Source organism: Ursus arctos, unplaced genomic scaffold, assembly GCF_023065955.2.
Source record: "Ursus arctos isolate Adak ecotype North America unplaced genomic scaffold, UrsArc2.0 scaffold_2, whole genome shotgun sequence".
NCBI lineage: Eukaryota > Metazoa > Chordata > Mammalia > Carnivora > Ursidae > Ursus > Ursus arctos.
This window is the reverse complement of record NW_026622874.1, coordinates 94,422,110-94,447,328: the sequence shown is the minus strand read 5'-3', so window position 1 is coordinate 94,447,328 and position 25,219 is coordinate 94,422,110. Positions and strand designations below refer to the sequence as shown.

At 45.7% G+C, this 25,219-nt stretch overlaps 1 protein-coding gene across 1 annotated transcript; it reads left to right on the top strand.

Moving 5' to 3' along the window:
* The first annotated feature begins 771 nt into the window (after positions 1–771).
* On the top strand, positions 772–24,799 carry EIF4H (eukaryotic translation initiation factor 4H). Its single transcript, XM_026515975.4, has 6 exons — positions 772–968; positions 15,336–15,523; positions 17,537–17,601; positions 17,689–17,785; positions 22,345–22,482; positions 22,761–24,799. The coding sequence occupies exons 1-6, from the start codon at positions 910–912 to the stop codon at positions 22,898–22,900; spliced, it is 687 nt and encodes a 228-aa protein (XP_026371760.1). The 5' UTR covers positions 772–909; the 3' UTR covers positions 22,901–24,799.
* The last annotated feature ends 420 nt before the right edge of the window (positions 24,800–25,219 follow it).

The following is a 25,219-nucleotide window of genomic DNA, read 5'->3' as shown; positions in this document are numbered from 1 at the left end:
TGTGTCTAGACACAATCTCAATCACAAACCTGAGAAGCCACCAGTGTAATTAATTCCCATTGCATATCCACGCTTTGCTATAGCTAGATGAAATTCAAGTCGGTGTTGAATTCTTTCCCAGCGCGATGACCTCTGCAAAAGCGAGATGCGCCGACTCTTGCTAGTTCAGCAACCTACACTCTGATCTCAACACTGCCACCCACCAACACCGAAGCCGCGAGTAGACAGACCCCAGAAGGCGGGATTCCTAGCTGCACGGCCATCGCCTCGCACGCTCGGATCCTCACCCCTTCGGGGCCTTTCGTCCCTGTGCATTCTCAGCAAGTGCCCAGCTCGGGGGGGGGGGGGTGTCCTGGAGGAGGTGGCCCTTACTTTGGTGTAGGCGAGCGACCCTTTGCCCAGGAAGAGCATGTCGGAGTGGGGCCAAGCGGAGCAGGCCTCCGGGGGCCCTGCCAGGTCTGGAGTACAAAATGCTAAGCGACAGCAGGCAGCGCAGCGGGCCGGGCGCAGGGTCCCGGGCCAGCCCCCAGAGGGGCCGTCAGAGCGTGCTGAGCCAGCCACCCGAGCTTCCCGACAGAGGGTACGGCCCGCGCGCACGGGCGGGGCGGGGCGGGGGCTGCCGCCAGCCGCGGGTAAAGCCCCGGGGCCAGCACACAATGGGCGGGGGCGCGAGGCCAGGCGCCCGGCCAACGCGCCGCCGCACCACATGGGCCGCAGAGCGCGCAGGGCCAGCAGCGGCCCGTCGGCCCAGGCCGGGCGCGGCGCGGCGTACGTGCGCGCGCGCGCGCGTGCGTGCGTGCGATTTGCGATCAGGCGGCGCGGCGGACAGCCCCGGCGGCGGGGCGGGGGGAGTTATATTGCGGGGTCCTTCCTCGCTCACCCTGGTTCCTCTCGGAACGGAGACGGCAAATGGCGGACTTCGATACCTACGACGATCGGGCCTACAGCAGCTTCGGCGGCGGCAGAGGGTGAGGCGGGCGTGCGCGGGCTCCGGCCGGGCGCGGGGGGCGGGCGGAGTCGGGGGCCCCGGGGCGGCGGCCTTCCCGCGCTCACCCGGGGCGGCGGGCGGTAGGGGGCCCGGCTGGGCCCGCGAAGGCCTGGGAGAGGCGCCTGGAGGGCCGGGGCCTGGAAATGGCGCGCTCCGGGAGGGGGCGGCGGCAGTTATGTTCCCCCGCGTCTTGCTCGCGGCGCAGATCCGTCCCTGTGTCTCCCGCCGCCGCCGACGTGTCGTCTTTGCCCTGCCTCGGCCGTAAGGCCAGGCCGCAGCGGCACTGAGTGCCCCGGAGGACGAGCTCCCGCTTCCAACCCCATCCCCCAGTATGGCAGGGCCCGCGCTGGGCTCTGCTGCAACGCGGGGTGGGGGCCGCGGCCTGCCCCGCTCGGGTGTCGGTCAGGGTCCTGGCCTCCTGTGGTCTGTCTGCCCTGCAGGCTCCCTGGCCCGCTTCGCCAGGAGGCCAGCGGACTGGGTAAGGTCGGGAGGGCGAGAGAGGAGTGATTCCTTTTCCTTACGTGTGAGGCAGGGATTTGGCGGCTAGAGCTCGGGAATGGTCCGATTCACGCCGGGAGATGGGGAGACCAAGCAAAAGAAAATACATAATAGCATTTTTTTATTTTACTGTGTCTTGGGTCAGAGGGCTTTATTGACAGGTGCTATGTGCTTGCCGGCAGAAAATCTTTCGTTTCTCCTGACCTGGAGAAGGAATCGCAGTTAGCCTCGTTCTGACTTTGGTCATATACAGACTATATATAATTGAGATACCTCGTTTAAAAGAGAAATTCTTGACTGTTGAATAAGAAGCTTAACGGTGTTTAATTTCAGGAATCCGCACTGGGTTTTTGGTGGGTTTTGTTTTTGTTTTTAAATACAAGTTCCCTTATACAGAATTTAGAAGATGGGCTATAAACATCTTGCTGTTTGTCAAGGACACACTTAGCCATTGTGTACTTTTACAGAAAGGATTACTTTCCCAGGATAACACCACAATGGTACCTACTGAGGTGTCCAGTCTCCTGGGTTTCAATCCCAAAAGTATCTTTGTTTGGTGAAGAATGATCTTTTAATACCTTGGTTTGGGACTGGCTCAAACAAAGGCTTGTTGGGTACGGGAGTGTACCTAATATTAATGACACTAGAACACAGAAGTTGGGGAAGGTGGAGCCACCTGTTATTTCAAAGAATGTTTTATTTGCTAATAAAAAAGAAATAGATGTTGGATGACATGTGAAAGTATTGCCTTTGGGGTAAGTTTCTAGACATCAAATTTGCAGTTAAGTCATCTTGAAATTTAATAACTGGGATTTTTTTTTTCCAGTTTCAAGAAACATTTGGAAGTGCCCAGGAAAACTCAAACAGAGTGGTTTGGTTTAAGGCAGATGCAAGGAGTTTTAGTTGGTTTGGGACTACAATAAGTTAGTCATACTATACTGAATCTGGGTTTTGGAGTTTGCCTTTTGTTTTTTTCTTATTCTGCCTTTTGACAGATTTGCTAGCTATTCTAGTGACTTGAGGTGTTCTGAGTCAGACTTCCAGTGGATGTCACATTTTGACAGTCGGGATGCCTTGAACAATAGCAAGTGGTCAGAATTCTCTTAACGAAGCTCTTCATTTCAAATATCAAAAGACAAAAAATGTTAGCCATGTGTGCGGATGCACTCCAAAAACTAGTGTAAGAAAATAGCCACTCTGCGTCTCCTAAACTTTCTGATAAAAAGTCACTTTACTCTTAAAAATCTTCCACATCTGACCTTGTTGGAGTTTTCCATTTGACGTCAAATCCATGTAAAACTACATGGGAAATACTACTCAGATTCCTAAAAGTAGTTCTAAAAACCTATTGGTGAGTTCGTGTGTTCATGTAAACAGTGTCTGGAGTGGGTCCAGAAACTTCACAGAGGACCAGACCACAGTTGTGGTTTGAGCCAAAGCTTTCCTATTCCAGTGTCATCGTTAAATTTAATTTCATTAGATCTGGAGTTATCAGTTACTGGTTTCTCTGAAATTTAGCAAGATGGTAGGCTATGTTGGTAACGTTCAGTGATAATTTCTACTGTTATGTGAATTATGTTTCACATCAACAAATGTCTCAGTGCTGTTTGCTTGTGTTCAGATATAGTGCTTAGGCATTTTAGAAGGTTGTCACTTCTGGAAAGCCAGTCTTACATTGCTGTGTTTGGAACTTTTGTACCAAGAGACCTTCCCTTTAGTCAAAACACCTTAGCTAAGTGAGAGATCTCAACTCTAAGCCACTTGGGTCACAGACAAAAGGAATAGCAGGTTTGAAATGCATGGTCATAATCTAAAAATTTGGTTTTAATAATTATACATTCCCTGTAAGTTTATTTTGTAATCGTATGTAGTAACCAGTGCTGTTGTCAGGAAGCAGTGTTAAACCACTGCTTTATTTTCTCAACCTATAGAGGCATGTTCCCGGCAGCCAAAGAGAGACCTGGGAGACTGCATTGTTGCCCAAAAAACAAGTCCAATCAGAATTCCCAATTATCTGGTTGGTTGTACTAGATCTGGAGTGTATTTTGTTCTGCAGTTTGCTAAATTTTCTTTCCTGGGTTTTTATTTTTCATTTGCCATTGGCGATAAAGTGGAGAGTAACAGCGATTTTTACATTTCTAACTACAACATGCTTTTGAGTTCTCCACGTAAAACCATCAATTCGGAAAATCAGATTGGAACGTGGAGGTAGCAAGAATTGAGATTGCTGAAAATGGTACCTACTGGAAAGTGGTAAAACTACACATTTAAGTATTCTTCATCAAGTTCCCGTTTGGGAGGGGGGCATTGGAATTCTAACTTTTGAGTCTTCGAAGACTTAAGCTTGGCATCTTTGTCTAAATTTCTAAGCATATTTTAAGACTAATAAGGGGAAAGAAAGCAGTGTATAAAAACAGTAACTATTTGCACTGGTCATGGTAGAGTTCATAAAAGTACTAAAAAGCTTATTTTAAAATCCTGTTTGCCTACCAAATGACAAGTAGTTTGGGGTTATTGTCGTCCTCCTTTCCACTCTCTAATCTCTCAGTGCTTGATTCTAAATCATTATCTTCTATGAAATACTTGGTTTTTACCAAGAGCCTCTGACACAGTTTGGGGAAAAGGCCTAGCTTTGGATTGAGATCAGGCAGACAGGACAGAGGTCAAGTGTCAGCCGAGCCTTAAGCCACATATTAGCTGTGGGATCTGGAACAAGTTCCTTTACCTCTCTGAGCTTCATTTTCCCCACATGTAAGATAGAAACTGTTCTAAGGCTATCGGGAGTGTGCAGTGAGATGTCTCAAGCATGCAGCCTAGTGACTGGTACACTTAATAATTCGTAGCTTTCAATTTAAATTTTTTTCTTAAAATATTTCCCTTGCATCAGTAAGAGTGGGAAAAGTTCTGTTGAGATAATGAGTGAGTTTTTACTTTCCTGGCTGTATTTCTAAAGCCAAGTAAGCGAAATCTATTCAGTTTATAGGTATAAAGCATTTTATGAGTAGAGTACTGTATTATAAATGAATGCTAGCTGAGTAATTTGTTCCTGTAGGTTATTGGTTTCTTACAAAATTTATGCTTGGAATATTTAGTGTAAGTGCTTTTGAGATTTCTAAAAACTTTCTTAGTATATTTCTATTTGAAATTAACCTTTAAGTGTTCTGGGAGGACATCACACAAATTCAAGTAGTCTTCCCAGAAACATGGAACATGTAAAACATTGGTGGGGGAGGGGTATCAGTCCTAGCTTAGACTTCCATCTTCCAGTTTCCAGCTTCCCCTAGAAATAGAAGAGAGCGTTGGGCAGGAGAGCATGTCCTGCCTCTGCATTTCATTTGTACAGATGGTTAGACCTGCATACTCAGGCCACAAAATAAGTGATTGCTTGATTTTGATAGAATTTAACAGTTGTAAGGCCTAAGTTGTCTTTTTTTTTAATTGACTCTTCGTGGTTCTTTGAAGTTTTCCCCATGTCATGATTTCTAAAATGTTCTTGATAGGGCCCTCTGAATGTGCTCCACAGTTTGTTGATACTCCGTTGAAAACATGGCACCCCCAGTTAAGCCTTGTATTCCAGTATAGGGTACACGTTACCTATAGGGTACAGGGTACATAGTCCAAATGGATTCTTTACCAGTGCATGATCTTGTAATATGATGGATTGGTTGTTATTATTATTATTATTATTATTGAGTTATGCAGATCTTCCAAATGTTGGCACATTTCATTATACAGCATCAAAAATCATGTTTATTAATATCACCATTGATTTTATCAGAAAAAATTTTCAGGTATTGTGAGGCTGTCAAGCTTATGTTGATGGATGCAAGTTTTCTAAAATTCTATTTTTTGCTTAAAAGCCCAGTCTGCATTTTATCATTGGTAACAGATACTGTTAGTTTTCCTTGAAGTGACAGGCTGCTTCATTTTCAAGAAAATGTCTGCGTAGGGGGTGCCTGGTTGGCTCAGTCCATTGGGCATCTGGTCATGGTCTCAGGGTCCTGGGATCGAGCCCCATGTCGGCCTCTGAGCTCAGTGGGGAGTCTGCTTGTCCCTCTCCCTCTGCTGCTCCCCCTGCTTGTGCTCTCTCTCAAATAAATCTTTTAAAGAAAAGAAAATGTCTGCCTGATACCTAAGTCAATAACCGTAGTCAGTCAGTTCTTCAGGTAAAAATGGTGTTCCATGAAAACAGTAGCTAGTTCAGCTTGTAACTCGCTTCCACGAGTGTTTTCCTGGAGATAACCATCACATTTCTTTTTTCTTTTTTTCTCTCTTTTTTTTAAGATTTTATTTATTTGAGAGAGAACAAATGGAGGGGAGGGGCAGAGGGAGGGGGGGGGGAGATGCAAACTCCCCGCTGAGCGGGGAGCTGGGGACTGAGTCCCAGGACCCTGAGATCATGATCAGAGCCGAAGGCAGACACTTAACTGACTGAGCCACCCAGGCGCCCCGAACTAGCATATTTCTGTAAGCCGCAGAAGTGTTTTGCCTCTATTTTGAAACATGGGATATTAAAAACTCGGTCAAGATTTAATAAAATTAATCATTTTCCTGCTTTATCAATGACATTGTTCTCTGAAGCTCGTTGGCTTCCTTCTCTTTGTGCAAATACTGCGTAATGAGGCATGAGTAATAGTGCAGTTTGGTGCCCCTGCCTTGATTTATGCTGGGGTCAAGTGCAAGATCAGTGCAGGTCTCGGGATACAGCCGCTAGTCAGGGACTGAGGGACTGTTCAGTGAGCTCTGCAAGACAGAGCTAGAACCAAAGGAAAAGTACGTGTCAGTGCGCTTTCACAGACTGTCTGGAAATACGAAGGAGTGCTCCTTGAGCTGCATAACTTCCTGTTAATAAGGGAACATCAGTGTGGTCTACATTAGGCTGGAATTTATCAGTTGCTTGTTTTATGTGACATTTAAAAATGAATCTGAACATTTTCATACATAAACAGAGGCAGAGACTAGTATATTGAACCCATGTAGCCGTTCCCCAGTTTCATTTTTTTTTTCACGGTGTGTGTGTGTGTGTGTGTGTGTGTGTGGTAAAATATATCGATAAAATTTACCAGTTTGACCATTTTTTCTTCTTCTTTTTTTTTTTTTAAGATTTTTTTATTCGTTTACTTTAGAGCACGTGCCAGCAAGCTGGGGGGCAGGGAGACTCCCTACAGAGCACCTGAGCCCAATGTGAAGCTCAGTCTCATGACCCTGATACCACGGCCTGAACTGAAATAGTAAGAGTTGGACGCCCAACCAGCTGAGCCACCCAGACGCCCCTGACCATTTCTAAGTGTACAGTTCGGTGACAGTAATGCCCACAGTGACACCATGTTGTGTCGTCGCCACAACTGTTTCAAGAACTTTTTCATCATTCCCAAACAGAAACCCATTAAGCAACTCTTCATTCATTTCCATTCATTCTACTTCATAAACCTTTCTTGCGGTTCCTCTTTTCATCTCTCATCCCCGTTGTGGGGAGGGGATAGGATATTTTAAAGCCAGTCACAGCCATCCTTGTCATTCCGTCTTAAAATACTTTTAAACTTGAGTATGTGTTTCAGACTGATCAGGGGTTTCTTTCTAGCCAGCAGTTTTTCTGTCACCCAGTTCATGTTCAGTTTTGCGCAATTGCCTCAAAGATTACTTCATAGAGTTGGCCTATTTGAATCTGCAAAACATTTGATTACAGAACATTTAAAGCACAAAAATAGAGTCTAGTGTAATGACGTACCTCATGTGCCCCTGACCCACTTCTTAAAGTGACCACTTTCATTTCATCTGTTCCTCCTCACGCCACCTTCCTCCTACACGCTTCTGGATTATTTTCAAGTACATCGTAGGTGCCATATTTTATTTCATCTGGAAATACTTCAGTATGAGTTTCAAAGGTACAGACTAAAAAATGTGACCAAATATTATCACATCCGAAAACTTTCCAGTAAATATTTTGATTCTTCTGATTAGCTCATACATTTTTACCTACAACTGATTTGTTTGAATCAGAACTGAAGTTTGCACATGGCATTTGGTTGACCTGCCCACTAATTCCCCTGATAGGGTCCTCCTTACTTTCTTGGTTGGTTGTTGTTGCGTAGGGAGTGTGCGTAACTTTTTTCCAGGTACTGTAAAAGCATTTAATTTTTACGACTACCATGTGTAAGGAAGCTAGAAGTTAAATATGATATTAGCAAAGATGCTTATTACTAATATTAAGTATTCCTCTTCATATGTATGTGTTTTAGTACAAGTGACTTAAATTTTTATGATTTTTCAAATATTTTTAATTCTACTGAAGTATAATTAACATACAGTGTTATATTCGTGGCTTTTCAGGTATTAAGTGAAGAAGAGAAGAACTGTTGGCTTTGTATGCCTTTGAATTCTAGATTTTAACTGGTGGTCTGTCTGTGGCACTTTGTACTTCTCTAAAAAATTGAAACCTCATAGATAATATGAAATTGACCATCGCATGAAAATGTGAAGTTTTCTTTAAAATGAATTGGAGCTGGTAGTGTGTGGAATGTCAAATCTCAAATAATAGGCATTCTCATTTAGAAAAAAAGAACCCTTGGCTTATAAAGTTCAAAACTAATCCATAGAAATAGTTTACATCGTAGCTTCAAGACAGATGTTTTTCGTGGCAGTATTCTCTGAGGACCAATAAACAGCTTGAGGTTTAAGTTTTTATTTCCTCTGAAAAATCTGGAACTTTGGATTGAATCACCTTTGGCACCATGTGAAGTTACTAAATTAATAACCCATTTATTTGCTTTCATTAATGTGTGGGAATCCAAAATTTTAGTACATTGTGATAAATGCCTTTTTGCCTAGGAAGAAAGATTTTCTAAAAGACCATGTAAACCAGAAGTCACCCTTGCGTTTGCTGTTCTCTTTTAACAAGGCTTTCAAACTGCCTGTCCTGTCCCGTTGGTAGATGATGAAGTCACTTTATTAGGGGTCCTAACAAACTTCCTTAAAGATGAAAGAATAGAGAATAGTGTGTGTTATTCTGTGAGTTTGTAGCCTTCCTGTTCGGCAGGCATTTTGTTACTTGTATAGTTAGCGTGCAGTCAGGTTATGTCCACATGTTTTTAGTCATGTTGGTCACAGCCAAAATGTTTTTTGAAAAACGCTGAAGTACCGTGGCTTAGTCAGTTGAGGGTCTGCCTTCAGCTCGGGTCATGATCTTAGGGTTGTGGGATCAAGCCCCATGTAGGGCTCCCTGCTGACCAGGGAGTCTGCTTTTCACTCTCCTCTGTGCTCTCTTTCTCTCTTTCAAATAAATGGATAAAATCTTTAAAAGAAAGAAAGAGGGGCGCCTGGGTGGCTCAGTCGTTAAGCGTCTGCCTTCGGCTCAGGGCGTGATCCCGGAGTCTTGGGATCAAGCCCCACATCAGGCTCCTCCGCTGGAAGCCTGCTTCTTCCTCTCCTGCTCCCCCTGCTTGTGTTCCCTCTCGCTGGCTGTCTCTCTCTCTGTCAAATAAATAAATAAAATCTTTAAAAAAAAAAAAATCAGAGGGTTTCATGCCAATCCTGTGGTAATGCCAGGTATCAAGATAAAGGGGTTTACTTGTGAATGCTGATTGAAGGCCTTGGTGAATGCATACACTTAGCAGAGGGAGATGTACTTGGAAATAAAATCCGCACTGCGTCGGGCCAGTTTTTAAAACCATAAGCTACAACTAAACTGTCATGTGACCTTGGATGGGCTCCTGGAACAGAAGGACATAGGTAAAAACTAAGGAGATCTGAGTAAACGGAACTTGAGTTAGTAATGTATTGATCTGGGTTCAGTGATTTTGGTCAGTGTGTCTTACTAATGTAAGGTGTCAGGAATAGGTAAGATAAATCAGTGTATGTGAAATGAGGGCTTGGCTTTTGAGAGTTCAACCTTTTTTGGCTATTTTCTAGAAACCAAATAAATAGGTTGCACATAATGACCATTACTTTTTTGTCTTTTTACACGTTTAGTGGGCTTTGTTGCTTACTTGCAGTCTTTCTGTGACCTTTGTTTCTTTCTTTTTTTTTTTTTAAGCCCAACAAGGGGCTGGAACTCAAGACCCTGGGATCAAGACCCGAGCTGAGATCAAGAGTCGGATGATTAACCGACTGAGCCACACAGGCTTGTGACTTTTCTATAGGCTCCAGCATGGTGCCCCATGTCAAACGATACAACCTATGCTAGGAAGCTTTTCTGGATGGCACGTGGAATACCAGAGTTGTTGATCACCCCTAAAGCTAGGAGAACACCTGATATTGCAAATACCAGAGAGAGGCTACTGCTCTGTACTGGGTACCTTGGCAGTGGTCTTGAATTTTCAAGAGCAGCAGCAACAGGACTTAAATTCTGTGTAGCTTCTAGAGATCTTTATAAAATCCTCTCCGAGAGAAAAGCTTATCATGAGTCCTCCCTTTTTCCTTATCTCTTATACTTGGAAAGTAAGCCTGGGGCACTTCATTTTCTTTTGCATCTACTTACTGGATCTAATCCCAGCCCTAATGTCTCTACTCTTACCTTGTTTCTTACAGTGCCTCTCCCTCCAGGCTTCTTTCCTCCTACTGGTCTGTTTATTCCCAGTTACTGTCTGGTGAAGAGTCGAGGGTTTCCCTGTGTGCTGTGGGAATGGGAGTGGCAGAGTCACGGTTCCTGTCGCTCCACCCTGCAGAGACTGCTCTCGTGGCTGTCTTCCGAATTGTCTGCAGTCCTTCGTTTGGGATGTGGTTTCTCCTTGCAGTTGCCTGGACCCCCTCAGTTAATTATGGGCTCCTTAAGGGCAGGGACTGAGGCTGAGGTGTGAGCCCTCTATGCTGTGCTCTGTACTTCATAGACGTTGCGTATGTTTAGTCCATTTGAGTGAAGAAAAGTGATTTTGTCTCTAAAGATTTTTGGTCATACTTGGAGTTGAAACTTACATTTCCTGAGTTACTGGGGATGTAACTTGTTATTTTAAAACTTGCGTATGTTGTTTTAAAAATGAGTGGACTGTCCGTAAGGGATAGTCTGAAGCAGCACTGAACAGGGAGGATCACTGTGGAGTGGAGGGGGGTGTGATATGGCCTGGGGGTGGGGGGCTGCCGTGGCCTGCGCCTTGTTCATCTCTTTCTGCTGGAGTGGCGTGGCCTTGAGCATGTTTAGACTTCCCTGTAACGTTTTAGAATTGTTATTAAACTTTTATAAAGCAATCAGGATTTATGAGGTGTTTTATGGTCAGTTTTAAACTTTATAAAATGAAGATTTGTAGTATTTGTGCACTCACAAACAAGAAAACTGAGGCACAGGTAATTGGAAGAGGTCCTGCACCAAGCTAAGGAGTCAAATGAGTTTTCTCTCCCTGTTATTTTTAACCTGTTCTAGAAAGTGTTTTTATGTAACGCAGCTTGTTCGGTTAGAGGATAGTCCCCTGTAAACTTTAGCATCACAGGTGTCCTAGGACTTCTAGCTCAGGATTTCCTGGCATTGGGGGTGTTTGGTTTTTTGTTGTCTTTGGTAGGCTGCTAACAGGATGGATCATTTTATGACATGCACGTGTGCTCTCTGGTTTGTCTCCTTCACCCTTGTCGCTCAAGTTGCTGGCACACTGTAGGCTTCCACTTTTCTAACTTTGTAACTGTTGGAGCCAGTAAATGGGAATCTGCTTCGAGGGCCCCTGTCCCGCTGCCTCCCTGTCTTCAGTGAGCTACCCACTGAAAAGCTAAAACACACTTAGGTCCCGTAGAACTGACTACGTCGGATCAGGTAGCATTTAGGGCGACTGCAGTGATTCTTGGGGAAAATCTGGAATAGTAAGCCACTGGCGGTTTTGTGAGGCTCGGGTGAAGTGAGCAGGTTAATGGGCAGGGTTAGCTGTTCCCACATTTCTAGCTTTTAAAATACTGCTTGCCTGGGTGGCTCAGCGAGGACCCTGCTTCTCCCTCTGGTGTGCACGTGCGCGCGCGCTCGCTCTCTCTCTCTCTCTCTCTGACAAAATCTTTTAAAAAAATAAAATAAGATACTGCTTGCCTGAAACGGGATTCTTCCATCTTCCCAAAGCCAGGGCTGGCTTCTTACCCTGCCGCGTTCTTCTCAGTGTCCCTGTCATCTGATTAGCACGGCCACCCCCGGGCAGCAGTCCTTATCTAGGCTCACCTGGCTCCCTGAACTCAGAGCCTGACTTCTTGTGCCTGCGTCCAGCAACCTTAGTAAAATCTTGTGTAAATGTTTCATGCGCCCTTTGAGCAAGCCTTCCTACCTCCGTTTTCCTGATTCATCACACGTACACCTGCTGAATTTATCAGTTCTCTGTCCTCACCTTCACCCTAAATTTTTTTAAAAAACCATTGTGGCTTTTTGCCGTGTGTGTGTGCAGGTGTGTGTCTGTGTACATATACACACAGACATGCATGTATACTCATAGAGGTATTTGTGTTTATGTGTACTGCTCACTTGGGAGCGGCTTGAGAGCAGGGGACTGTTTTCTCCCAGATGTTTAGTAAATGTTGAATAAATGAATTTAAGGTTATTAAAATTGTAATTCATCCTGTGTTTTTAACAGTTCTCCAAATTTTATAGTTATAACATATCTTACATATTCAGTATTCAGTCTCAAAGAGTATCTTACTGAAAATATTTTCGGGTTTAGGGGCGCCTGGGTGGCTCAGTAGGTTGAGTTTAGGCTGACTCTTGATTTCAGCTCAGAGCATGATCTCAGGGGCATGGGGTCGAGCCCCACGTTGGGCTCCTCACTCAGCTGAGCATCTGCTTGGGATTCCCTGCCCCTCTCTCTGCTCTTCTGTGCACACATGCACACTCTCTCTCTAGTAAATCTTTTTAAAAAAGAAACTGTTGGGGGGCGCCTGGGTGGCACAGCAGTTAAGCGTCTGCCTTCGGCTCAGGGCGTGATCCCGGCGTTCTGGGATCGAGCCCCACATCAGGCTTTTCCGCTATGAGCCTGCTTCTTCCTCTCCCACTCCCCCTGCTTGTGTTCCCTCTCTCGCTGGCTGTCTCTATCTCTGTCAAATAAATAAATAAAATCTTAAAAAAAAAAAAAAAGAAAGAAAGAAACTGTTGGGGCACCTGGGTGTCTCAGCTGGTTAAGCATCTGCCTTCAGCTCAGGTCATGATCTCCTGGGATCGAGCCCCATGTCAAGCTCCTTGCTCAGCAGAGAGCCTGCTTCTTCCCATCTCCCTGTCTCTCAAATAAATAAAATCTTTAAAAAATATATTTTAGGGTTTAAAGATACCGAGGTAAGAACAGTGGTGTTGCAAAGAGTACTGAAGTGCCAGAATAAGTCCGTTTACTAAACTTTGTGGGCCAAGGGGTGAGGAGTGGGAGCAAATGGAATTCAAGTCACTGGAAAACAAAACAGGATTTCTTATCGGGAAGGAGCAGAATTCTGAGTCACTAGACTTAAAAAATTTTAGCCATCTAAGAATTCGGTCATGATTTGGTTCTTCTGCTAAAAATGTGTCTTACAGAATGATATTTATCTCAAGAAAGATGGGGGATCTCTTTCATGCTATTTCTAGCAAAACATGGATCAAAAACGAAGTTACCTTCCGTGATTTGGGTCGCTGCTTGTCCCGCAAAAAGGACGACTTTGAGCAGGCCTTTGCTGTGAGGAGACTCCTTTAAAATGAGTCTTAAATGTTTCCCTAAAAAGAAACACCACCACCTCCTTTTGAATTTTTTTTCCTCCTGTGTTCTGCAGACATTGTGAATATTTTCATCCACAGTGGACACGGTTGGGAGTCACAGGGTTCACGTTTGCTTTATCTTTGTGGGTGCCTGCACACATGTCCTTTATGCTGAGCCCTCTGAGTCTCTCCAGAGCACAGGGCCATTCTAACCGCAGTACCCGTTACCACTCCCCAGAAATTGAACAGTGATGCAGTGGTGTCTGTACATGCCATATTCAAATTTCTCCATCTGCTTTTTCTTTTATAGCTGTTTGTTCCAGGATCAAAGATGACATGTAGCATTCGTTGTCATGTTTCTTTGGTCCGCCCCTGCCTTTTTTGTCTTTCCTGATTTTTGACACGTTTGAAGAATCTGTGCCAGAATACAAGGCACATAGTGTTAAGTTTGTCACGTACCTGGTTAACGTGGTGATTGCTGGGTCCATTGCTGAGCCTTGCCTGAATCAGCCCCTGCTACATTGGTTGGTGCAGAATAGTGATTTCCTTCCTCCCTCCCTCCCTCCTTCCCTCCCTCCCTCCCTCCCTTCCTTTCTTCCTTCCTTCCTTCCTTCCACAGTTTATTATTTATTTGAGAGAGAGCCAGCACAAGAAGGGGGAGGGCAGAGGATGAGGGACAAGCAGACTCCCCACAGAGCACAGAGCCAGACACAAGGCTGGATCCCAAGACCCTGAGATCATGACCTGGGCTGAAGTCAGACGCTTAATCAACTGAGCCCCCAGGCGCCCTAGGAGTAGTGATTTTCTTCTTATGTGACTCCTTCTACATTTATTAGTTGACGTGCTTATTGATGTAAAGAAGAGTTCCCCTTCCCATTCATTCATTTTAATAGACTATTTTTAGAGCAATTTCAAGTTCACAGCAGAAGTGATCAGAAAAGACAGTTCTCAGGGGCGCCTGGTGGCTCAGTTGCTTGAGTCTCCAACCTTTGGTTTTCCCTCAGGTCATGATTTCAGGGGTGGGAGCTAGGGCCCCGCAGGGAGTCTCTCCCCTCTTCTCCCTCTGCCCCTCCCCCCTCTTGCTAGCTGTCTCTCGCTCTTAAATAAATAAATCTTTGGGGGGGGGGGGAAAGAAAATACAGTTCCTGTGTTCGCCCTGCCTTCACGCACACACAGGAGCACAGATGGCCCTGCTGTCAACACCCACGCTGACAGTGTCATCACCCACAGTCCTTAGTTTACATTAGGGTTCACTCTTGGTATTACACATTCCATGGATTTTGACAAATGTATAATGGTCCCAATTTATTTCTTAATTATCTATAAAACAGTTTGAGCCTCGGGTTGTAGGTGCGATGATAATGCTCATTGCTGCTCCACTCGTGTACTGTGTGTCAGTGTATTAGGCGCCTTGTGTTTATTTCTCAGTAGCTCAAGATCTGTGTTAGTATTAACCCAGTTTTACAAATAAATAAAGCTTAGAGAAATTGAGTAGCTCCTCAAGGTCATATGGTGGAGTAAGTCTGTGGCTGAGCTGGGATGCAGACAGAACCTCTATAGATCAGCAACGAGATGTGGTAGAATCAAGGTCCTGCCTTTGTCACCTTTGAGTCTCATAACCATAGACACGTAACCACTTCTTGTTACAGGGGAGGAATTGGCATTGAGGTGTAAATGGATTAGTAATACGCATTTGAGGGCTGGTGGAGAGCAGGATGTACATAGGCCTTGCTGTACAAAATCTAAAATTTTTACTAGAGCATTTGTCCTAGCCACCGTCTGACAGTATCAGGAAGCAGGTGTGTTACGAATGGGTTCAGCTTCAGCAGCACTGAATTCAGCACTCTGAATACAGCGTGCTAACTCTGGACGATCCGTTTCGGCAAGTATGAGGATGACCAGGATGAGGGAGGGTGTTAAGGTTTTAGGACATAAACGTTCTGGAGATACGGAGTCTAAGTGAATAGGTAACCAGTCGTGCAAGGAGGGTATGTTCTGTTTGGATTTGAATTTCCAGGCAAATGTGTTTACATAGATTCTGTGTTTCCGTGGACATTTCTGTCACCAAAACATAGCCACCCTGGTCATGAATAATATTTTGGAATACTCTTGATAATTTCAAGATGTCACTGTACACTCGAGTGGAGTGGTTCACATGGTGGTGTGGCTGAGGGGAAGACCTTTTCCTTTTCCCTGCTCTGGGGCGAGTAGACTTGAATCTCTCTGTTTCCCCTCCAGGTCCCGTGGCAGTGCTGGTGGCCATGGCTCCCGCAGCCAGAAGGAGCTGCCCACAGAGCCCCCCTACACAGCGTATGTAGGAAATCTACCTTTTAATACAGTTCAGGGCGACATAGATGCTATCTTTAAGGATCTCAGCATAAGGAGTGTACGGCTAGTCAGAGACAAAGACACAGACAAATTTAAAGGTGAGTGTGGGGGAGTTCTTACTGTGTATTATTGTAGAGGGAGGGTCGAAACCAAAATGTTAGGGAACCAGAGGGCTCCAGTTATGAAAGAGTTTTAAATATTTGTCCGAATAGCTGAAATTAACATGGCCCTTTAACCCATAAGCTTTCAGTTCTACTTGGGGGGGGGGTGTTTTACACAGGATCTGATTTGTAGAAATACTCAGTATAAATATGCCCAAGTCAGTCTTGTTGGCCTGACCCAGCTATCCTGTCTGTGCCAGTCAAGGATTTCCCTGGGAGGGAAAATGAGCAGATAAAACAGAGGAGCTCACAGGTGCATTTCACCTTGGCCCAACTCATGGTATTTTTCTTTGAAGTTTTCCTGTAATCTAGGTATTGGTATAGAATTCAAAAGAGAACCTAATAATATTGTCACTATACATTTGTGACTTCAGAGTGTGTGTGAGGAGAGGGTTGGCTCAAATTTCAGATAAAGTTAGTGTCCATAGATTAGTCTCTTAAAGGGCACTTGAGCCCGGAAGCAGTAAGAAAGAAGAATCCTACCAGCATTATCTCCTGGCTTTCAAGATTCCCTGAGGAGAAACGTGCTCCCTGTCTGAGGCCATGGAGCAAGGGACAAGAGCATTTGGTTTACATTATTTATCCAGAAGAACATCCAGGAAGAGTACAGAGTGATGTGCAGTGAGGAGAGGTACGAGAAGCAGAGGTTTCGCTCACCTGAACAGTTCTGTGTATAGGTGGTACTTTCCTTGTTTTTAACATTTTTTGGCTTTAGAACCTGAAGCCTTGTTACAGTAAGTGCCCAAACAATGAAAACACACTATCCGTTCAGCTTGTTGAAGGTAAGGCCCACCCAGTGTCCCTACTTGAGGCACTAGGAGTTCCGGGCGTCGGGGGAAGTGGGTGGGGGAGGCCAGGTTTTGGGGTGAGGCAGTAGAAGCAAGTTCTCGTTTGTCTACTAGAGGGTCGTCCTCAGTTTCAGCAGCTCTAGGGGTGAGATGGTGAGTGGGCTTTTTTGTTGGCCTCTTTGAACTTGCAGGGTGGTTTCCTCAAGTACTCTAGACATTAAATCCACTCGGGGGGAAGGTGGGGACTCTCCAGACAAGCAGTGCATTCTTTTAGTAAGTAGTTGGGGAACAGACAGTGAACAGGACAAGTTTGGACCCAAGCCTTTGGAGCACTTGCGGTCTAGCGGGCTTTGAAGGTGAAGTGTAATCATTGCACAGGATGGGGATACATGGGCTGGAAGGGTGTGGTACAGGGAGCAGTGTGAGTATATTGGGGCAGGGGGGCGTGCTTGACCCAGATTTAGTCTCCAGGTGGGGCAAGGAAGGGGCATGGAAAGAGTGTTGGAGGTAGAGGAAGAAGCTAAAGCAGAGGTTTGAGGTGAGAAGGTGCAGTTTCCTCTGCCTGGAATGTTCTCCGCTTTACAGGCCTGTGTCAGAATCCAGCATCAGGGACACAGATTGTCGGTAACACGTGCTTGGACCTAGGCCATCTGTCTTTGAATTAGTTTCCCAAGGAGGATGCCCGTCTTACTGAGGGTATATGTTCTAGCTTTATAAAGCGGGTTTTATACCAGCTACCTGAGTGGTAAGTAGTAGGCACCCTCAGCCTGTTCCTTCAAAGCATGTTTGGTATTGAATTTGAAATCTGTGTCTTAAAGCCCCAGTTGGGTTACATTAAAATTATTCAAAAGTCAGAACTAATAGCTCTTCACCATGATCCGGGAAAGGCTTTAATATTACGGTTAAAACTCATAAAAAGAAAGGTTTATGAAAACATAGCTGCCAAATATTTCAATGCCTGTTTGGTACTTCCTGACAGAATATAATTGAGAGGAAGGAATGCCAGTCAGGTATTTTCTGTTTATCAAAAAGTACAGTCTGTCTTTTAGACTCTAGTAGTCTACTGTCCCCTAGATGCAACAAGAGTGGGGAAATGGACAGGGATCCCACCGCGTCTTAATCCAGAAGTCCTTGAGGAAGTTGGGGTTTGTGTCTCTTACAGGGTTCTGCTATGTAGAATTTGATGAGGTGGACTCCCTTAAGGAAGCCTTGACATACGATGGTGCAGTAAGTATCTTCAGGTTTTCTGTGTCACGTTGGAACTCGAGATGTTTTTTCTTGCCAATACTTACGCTGTTTTCTCCTTATCATTAGCTGTTGGGTGATCGGTCACTTCGTGTGGACATTGCAGAAGGCAGAAAACAAGATAAAGGTGGCTTTGGCTTCAGGAAAGGTGGACCAGATGACAGAGGTGATTGGTTCTTCTAAAACTGAACATAAAACTTGCTGTGCGCCCATTGATGACAACTCTCGAAGGTTACTAGTGGAACTGTCTCACAGCCTGATAGGTTTTTGTGAGCTTTTTAAACACGTTTAAAAATCTTGACAGAAAATGGATGGTGCTTCTGTAAACCTGGGGTGTTTTGTTTGGTTTTTGGTTTTTGGTTTTTTTTTCTGTTGGCAGTGAGAACTCTTATATTAAAATTCCTGTTCTCATCACATGAGTTGTCCATCTTCCCAGTGAATTTTTCTGTATTTGTGCAGCAAGGTAATGGTACGACCTCAACTTCATCTTTTTTGGGTATCCTCAGGAATGTGTGGCCCTGGAGAATCTAGAGGTGGATGGGATTCTGGGATGACTTCGGTTCTGGTAGCAGCATTTAAAATATTGCCACGTACCTTTTTCATTGGCCTTGCTGCTGTTATCCCTTTGTTGCGAGTAGCTGTCTGGACCGTCCTTTAGCTCACTGCGCAGACGAAATTTTCCTGAAAGGTCCCCAGGCATGCACTAAGCCTCTTTTGGAACCTGAGTGTTTGAGGTAGGACTTGAGAGGCTCCCCACTGTGGGTGGGCAAGGTAGACCGATCCACCGGCTTGTCTCACCTTGCCTTAGCCTGCCGTTCTCATCTGGGCCTTCATCTCAGGAATCCCCTTGGCGGCGCTAGTGTGCTCGGTACGCATAGAAGCACTGCTACTTCTAGAAATAGCGTGGAGGTTTTGGAAACTTACAGAAAGCCTGGTCACTGTGGTTCTTGGTGGCTCCCTCTTGCATGGTTGAAGTCCTGGTGACCAGGGTGTTTTTCTTAAAGGGCATGGAACTCCTGTCCCTTCATGGTGGACATGATCCACTTTACTCTTCCTTTTCTTAACTGACCCAGGCACCCTGGCAGGTGCCTCCCTGTCTCACCTCAAGGGGTCAGTTTGCATGTCAGGCCTCTGCTTTGAAGGGTTGATCTCCTAAGCATTTCTTAAACTCTTTACATTGTTTTGTTTTTTTAAGTAAAAGTAATTAATATATGTAATAATAATAATGGCAATTGTAACAGAAGGGTAAAAACATGAAAAACAAGTCTGTTATCTTTCCTATAAACTCTGCACTCTCCACTGTATAAGATGATACCATCAGCGCCCCCCCCCCAATCCTATCACTCTCCCCCCATCAAACCAAATTCAGCATAAAGTATTTGGTAAGTATGCGAAGAAGTAGGACAAGGTATTGTAGACGAAAATTCTTAAAAATTCTTTTCAGTACTACTTTAGCTAAACAGATAACTGCTTATATCTGTTGAATAACTCAATTCCTTAAAGTCCTGTAGCCAGTCAGAAATGAGCTTATTCATAAAAGTACAGTATGATCCAGTAAACCTGTAATTTTATGTATAAGCTAGTCTCTGATTGAAACATGCAACAAATGTCTTCTCACAGGCAGTCCAGGTGCGGCCGTTAGTGGCCTGAGGAGTAGTGGTCTCGGACCTGCCAGTTCTGAATTCCCGGTACCGGAGGAGTAGCGCTGGAGTTTAGAGCTCTGGAAGTATGGAAGTTACCTAAGGAACGGTCGCCTTAGGTGGGCTTCTACTCTCCAAAGCTGAGAACGCAGCCAGAGGCTGCCTTGACACCCGCCAGTTGCGGTGTCCCCTGCAGGGTTTTGTTGTATCTAAAACCACCAAGTGCCCACGCGATGGAATTAATGCCTATATACGTTATTTGTGAAAGTAGATCTTTTTTGCTCTTTAAAGGAATGATGCTATTTTTTTAAAAGATACGTGCTCGTGAAAAAAGACTCAAGTAATGACAAAAAATACAAAGAAGAAAGCAAATAAAGTCCCACCACCAGAAGTAGCCTGTGTGTTAAACTAAACTTTGTAAAAAACAAAACAAAACCCAAAACCTTAGAAGGTTCTCATGCTGGGCCTCCTAAAAATCTGTCTTCAGATTTTATTAAAAGATATTCATGAATGTCAGACCTTGCTTTCCCTCATCATCTTCCCCTGCTCCTATCATAAAAGATTCTGAAATAAGGTTGTCACCTGCTATTAATGGCACTGGTTTTTCCCTCTACCAAACTCTGCCTCGTGCGCCTGGACAGAGCAGCAGTTGTGTTTCTCTGCCTTGTCAGTGTGAGTGTGAGCTGATCTATGTTACAGTCTGGTAGCAGGAATTATTCGCATAGGGGAAGTAACTTCTGGACTCACATGGAAAGGTACACTTCCCCGCTTATTCGGGGAAAATGTCAGGTTAAATGTTTGAGTACCAGTTAAGCTCATTTAATGCGCAGTGTGAGCTCTGGTTCCAGAAATCCTGTAAGGAACCTTACACCCGACTGTACGCCTCCCGGTGTGTTCTCCCCAGCCCAGTGCTCCTGTTGGCCTGAATCTGGTCGAAATTGTTTTCATTTCTTGTTTTGGTAAAGTTGTTGTTCAACTCCATTTCGGAGCTTGATCTCTTCCCACATTCCTTGGCCACATTTAAAGAACAGAAAAATACCACCCTTGCGAACAGAGTGCATTCTCCATATTCAGGGGAGTTAAGTTTCAAAGCGCTGAGAACACCGGATGAGCAGACACGAAACCATTGCTCCTTGGGATGCAGCAAGGTCAGAGTCCTGTGAGTCTCTGGTCAGTCAGTCCATACCTTCTTGTGTGGATTTCTGTTCGAAGACACCTTATTTCTGTTGATTCCTCTGACACGAACTCACGGCCAGCAGCACTAGAACTCTGCCCGAGTGGAGCTTACCTAACCTGCATTTTCTGGATAAGGCACAGGACCACCTTCTTGCTCTGAGGAATACCGGGCGACTCGTCAGCGCTCCATTCCAGGGCCATTTTAAACAGTGCAGTCGCCAGGGAAAAGCACAAAAGAGCAAAAACCCTGGCACCAAATAGATTGAAAAGACACTTAATTACAGTCTGAGCTGAACCAAGGCCAAGTGTTGCTTCGTTCAGCCTTAGCTGCAAAACACGCATGTCAGGCAACTCCCATCTTCCACTGCTCTGCGTGTGTCTGGAAAAGCAGAAGTGCCGAAAGTATTGATTTCAGGGTCATGTACAAATGGTAGCAAGTAGACGAGTTGGCAGATAGGAAGTCTGTAAGTGATGGAGGCGAGACCACAGAGAGTATTCCTCGGGCTCAGGATTCTTCTTAAAGGTAGATTCCTCTAGGGGCGCCTGGGTGGCACAGCAGTTAAAGCATCTGCCTTTGGCTCAGGGCGTGATCCCGGCGTTCTGGGATCGAGCCCCACATCGGGCTCCTCCGCTATGAGCCTGTTTCTTCCTCTCCCATTCCGCCTGCTTGTGTTCCCTCTCTCGCTGGCTGTCTCGATCTCTGTCAAATAAATAAATAAAATCTTTAAAAAATAAAAAAATTAAAAAATTTAAAAAAAGATTCCTCTGGAGCTTTGAGCAATGGCACCATCCTTGCAGTAAAAGCTGCCACCTTTGGGGGCTGAGACGGGGCAGGCTCATTTGTTTAACTACAGTTTTGTTTCTTAAATTTTTTCCGAATGTAAACTCTTCACTTCAGTGGTCTGTACTGTTATAGGGCTAGTTGGCTTGAACCCCCTCTAAATGGAAGTCTTTCAGTGAAACGTGACATTAAAGAAAACTTAAGGTTCTTAAAGCCTACGGAGAATATCATCTCCACACAGACGAGCATTGTCACACTCTGGAGCACTCGTAATGAGACGCAGTTTACTCTGGGAACTGTTTCAGCAGAGACCCTAGGAACGCGGAGAAAGCCCTTCCTCTCCTTCACCGCGGAAGAGGTGGTGTGGGTTGGGGGGCCAGCCACATAACTGGTTTTGCTGACAACACGGGTACTTGATTTTAGAGAGATCCCCTCCTGACATGCAGCAGAAACACAGATGGGGGGGTGTCACCCAGAGGTGGCAGCCGGGTTTTTATTTTGTCGTCATGTCTGGTTTCCTCTTGGGTTTTGCATTTTATTTTATTTTATTTTTTTAAGATTTTATTTATTTATTTGACAGAGAGAGACAACCAGCGAGAGAGGGAACACAGCAGGGGAGTGGGAGAGGAAGAAGCAGGCTCCCAGCGGAGGAGCCTGATGCGGGACTCGATCCCAGAACGCTGGGATCACGCCCTGAGCCGAAGGCCTACGCTTAACGACTGTGCCACCCAGGCACCCCAGGGTTTTGCATTTTAAATTGGAATATTTCAATTCCAGGTTTAGCTTTTTAATAATTACAGGTTTATAGTAGGAGACAGAATAAACGGGGCTTTGAAGTTTTTTGTTTTGTTGTAAACATTATATATCTTACGTGATGTTCCCCCCAACTTTTCCTGCAAGGTTTAAACAGCTCAATTTATTTTTCTTTCCTAAGAAATGTTAAAAGTCTGTTATAATTGAGATTACCCAGCTCATTCATGTTGGACTCCTTTCAGTACACTTTATTTCGCAAAAGCTTCCAATGTTGGACGAACTAAAGAATTTCAAATCAAACCGTCTACACCAGCTGTACAGTTATCTTTGAGACAGTAGCTTAAAAAGTAATCCAGTGTCCTCTTCCTTCTTCAGGCTTCAGGGATGACTTCTTAGGAGGCAGGGGAGGGAGTCGCCCAGGTGACCGGCGAACAGGCCCCCCAATGGGGAGTCGGTTCAGAGATGGCCCTCCCCTTCGAGGGTCCAATATGGACTTCAGAGAACCAACAGAAGGTATGGTGCAACTTTCTTCCTGGAGGGTGTCTTGTCCTGGTACTCTGGCTGTACCCCCCCCCCCACATGCCTTCTCGTGCCATGGACATAGCCTCTGTGGACCACCCCTTAGTCTTAAATAGTGAGTTTACCTTTGTTAGAGTGTGTAGGGATGGGGTAGGTCTTCAAGGCTGGCTTGCTAGTTAGCGGGCTGGGCTGCAGGGGCCACCGTCAGTCTTTTCACCCGGATGGGGAAGGGAGTCCGTTGTGAATAAACCATGTTGGTTTTTCTCCCACAGAGGAAAGAGCACAGAGGCCACGGCTCCAGCTGAAGCCTCGGACAGTTGCAACGCCCCTCAATCAAGTAGCCAATCCCAACTCTGCTATCTTCGGGGGAGCCAGGCCCAGAGAGGAAGTCGTTCAGAAGGAGCAAGAATGAGCTTGCGGTTGGGAGGGAATGGGGTGTGGGGGAGTTAGCGCGAGACCACAGCCTGGCCAGCCCCCTGGGCCGGCAGTCCTGCAGCCACCATTCCTGCGCCTGACCTTTGTCCTCCTTTCTTACAACGGAAACACAGAGCTTGTGAGCGCATGTCAGCAGTTAACAAGTGGTTTTTAGTACATTCTTGGCTTTGCTGAACCTATCTAGTGCCTGTCTTGTGCTTTTTTTTTTTTTTTTTCCTGCCACTCCTTCCCCCTTTTCCTTATGTCCTTTCTCTTTCCTGCTCCTTGTTTCCTTCCAGTACATGAGTGTCTCCCGAGCGACAGAGGCAGCCACCTGTGGGCGTTCTTTGAATGGAGGTGCTGCTCCATTTTGCTCCTCTGCTTTCTCTCTTTACTTTAGACACACTGGCCAGACCCAGTTGTTCCTTTGATTTTTCTCAGCGCTTCTCTTCTGACCTGCATGTTGAGTTCTGTATTGCTGTGGCTTCCGGGGGGGGGGGGCGGTGGAGAAGGGGGGGGGAAGCCGGGAAAGAAGTCACAAATTGGATAGCATCTTGTTTGTATTCCGCTGTGATCGACATACAGAATTTGAGGCACGTTGTTTTCAAAACAGGGATAAAATATCTGTTGATCCTTGCAAATTCCTTCCTATCCCTATTTATAAGTAGCCCTGTCTCTGCTACTCCCACCCCGAATGGATTATTCAAACAGAAGAGGCTCTCATTTCAAATGTGGAACCCAAAAGAAGGGGGTAGTAGTGTGAAGTGTCGGAGAGGAGTTCGGAAAAGACCAGCTGAGCGCACGCGGTGTTCACACCCGCTAGTGTCGCTCTTTCAACACACTGCGCAGTGTGTTCCCTCCTCCCCGGCCGCGGTATAGGCGCCTCTGGCCAGCTGGATGCAGAAAACGTCCGTCTGCTCTCCTTTCTGCCGGCCAGGGTGCTCTGGGGAGACTGAAGGGCGGCGGGGGCAGAGCCGCGCCCGGGCTGCCCTGACTGCATGGGCGTGGCCGCTCCGGTCCCTGCTGCGTGTGGATCCCGCATCTCTCCCTTGCGTTTATCTGTCTGTTCCTCCGTGTGAGTAACAGTGCGCTGCTGTGCTTCCTACCTTCCCTGGATTTTATAATGAAAATGGGCCTACAATCTGGCACTTTACTGTTTCGCTTGATGAATTGAGGATTTTACTATGCAGAGCTGTCGAGGACCTTGCGATAGTGGCAGGTGGCTGTCGGTCACTGGGTCTCCTCTTTGGGGCAGAGTGCTTGTTGTCACACACCGTGATCCGTGCTTCCCAGGGGAGTGGGGGGTGGCTGGGCTGTTGCTTCTGAGCTGGAACACCTGTGTGTGAACAAGTTGGTTCTGCAGCACCAAGTCCCGCTCCGGGTCGCTGGGAGCAGCTCAGGGATGGCTAGCACCTAGAGCCTGGGGAGGAGAGCCTCACTCGGGGGTGGCGGGGGGCTGCGGGGTGTGGCCCAGCCTGGGTGGCACCACATGCTGGGCCAGTGCTCGTCCCTGGCCAGCCTCCCTGGCTTCTCCCACTGTGTGTCTGTCCCAGGGTCTCAGCAATTACAGAACTCTCTCTCCTCTCCTTCCTTCCCCTGCCATCTCTGCTTCTGAAATAAGAACCATTTGTGTGACACCAATACTTAACTTAAGAAAGACATGCATTATGTGGTTGTAATCAAACTTGATGCTTTCAGATGACCTACTTACATCTTCAATGGGGAAAAGATTAAGAACAAAACAAATTCATCAAAACTTCTGGGCCATCCAGTTGACTTTTAAACGTAAGAACAGAATTCCAAACACTTCACACATTCAGCTATATGACAGAAAGGAAATCTATGGATATGGTATTTTGTGAATGATCTTTTAAATAAAAGAAAACCTTACGTAATATTTAATGCTCGTCCTTATTTTTGAGTTCTTTGTAGCTGCCCTCACGTGGAATTGCACAGTTAAAGTTGGGAAGCCGCAGCCGAATCTCGCGGAACGGCCTGCAGCTGCAGTGAGGCGAGCGTCTTGCTTCTGGAACTTACGGGACTCAGGAAGTCATTTTCAGAGCCAGTGATGGTTAGAAACAGCACGCCAGGGTCTTCCTGCCTTTTTTCTCTCATTTCCTAAAAATGTAATTTTCTGAACAGAGACCTTGTGTACACAAGTGTGTGGTCATAAGTGTTCGATTGGGTTTTAAAGGCACTTTGTGTCCCAGAATGGAAGAAATCAGCTGTTTGCACAATGTGTGCCTGCTTTTAATGACTGCTTATTTGTAGCAGAAATTCCAGGTGCTCTTGGGGACAGTGGTGGGTGCTACTCCAT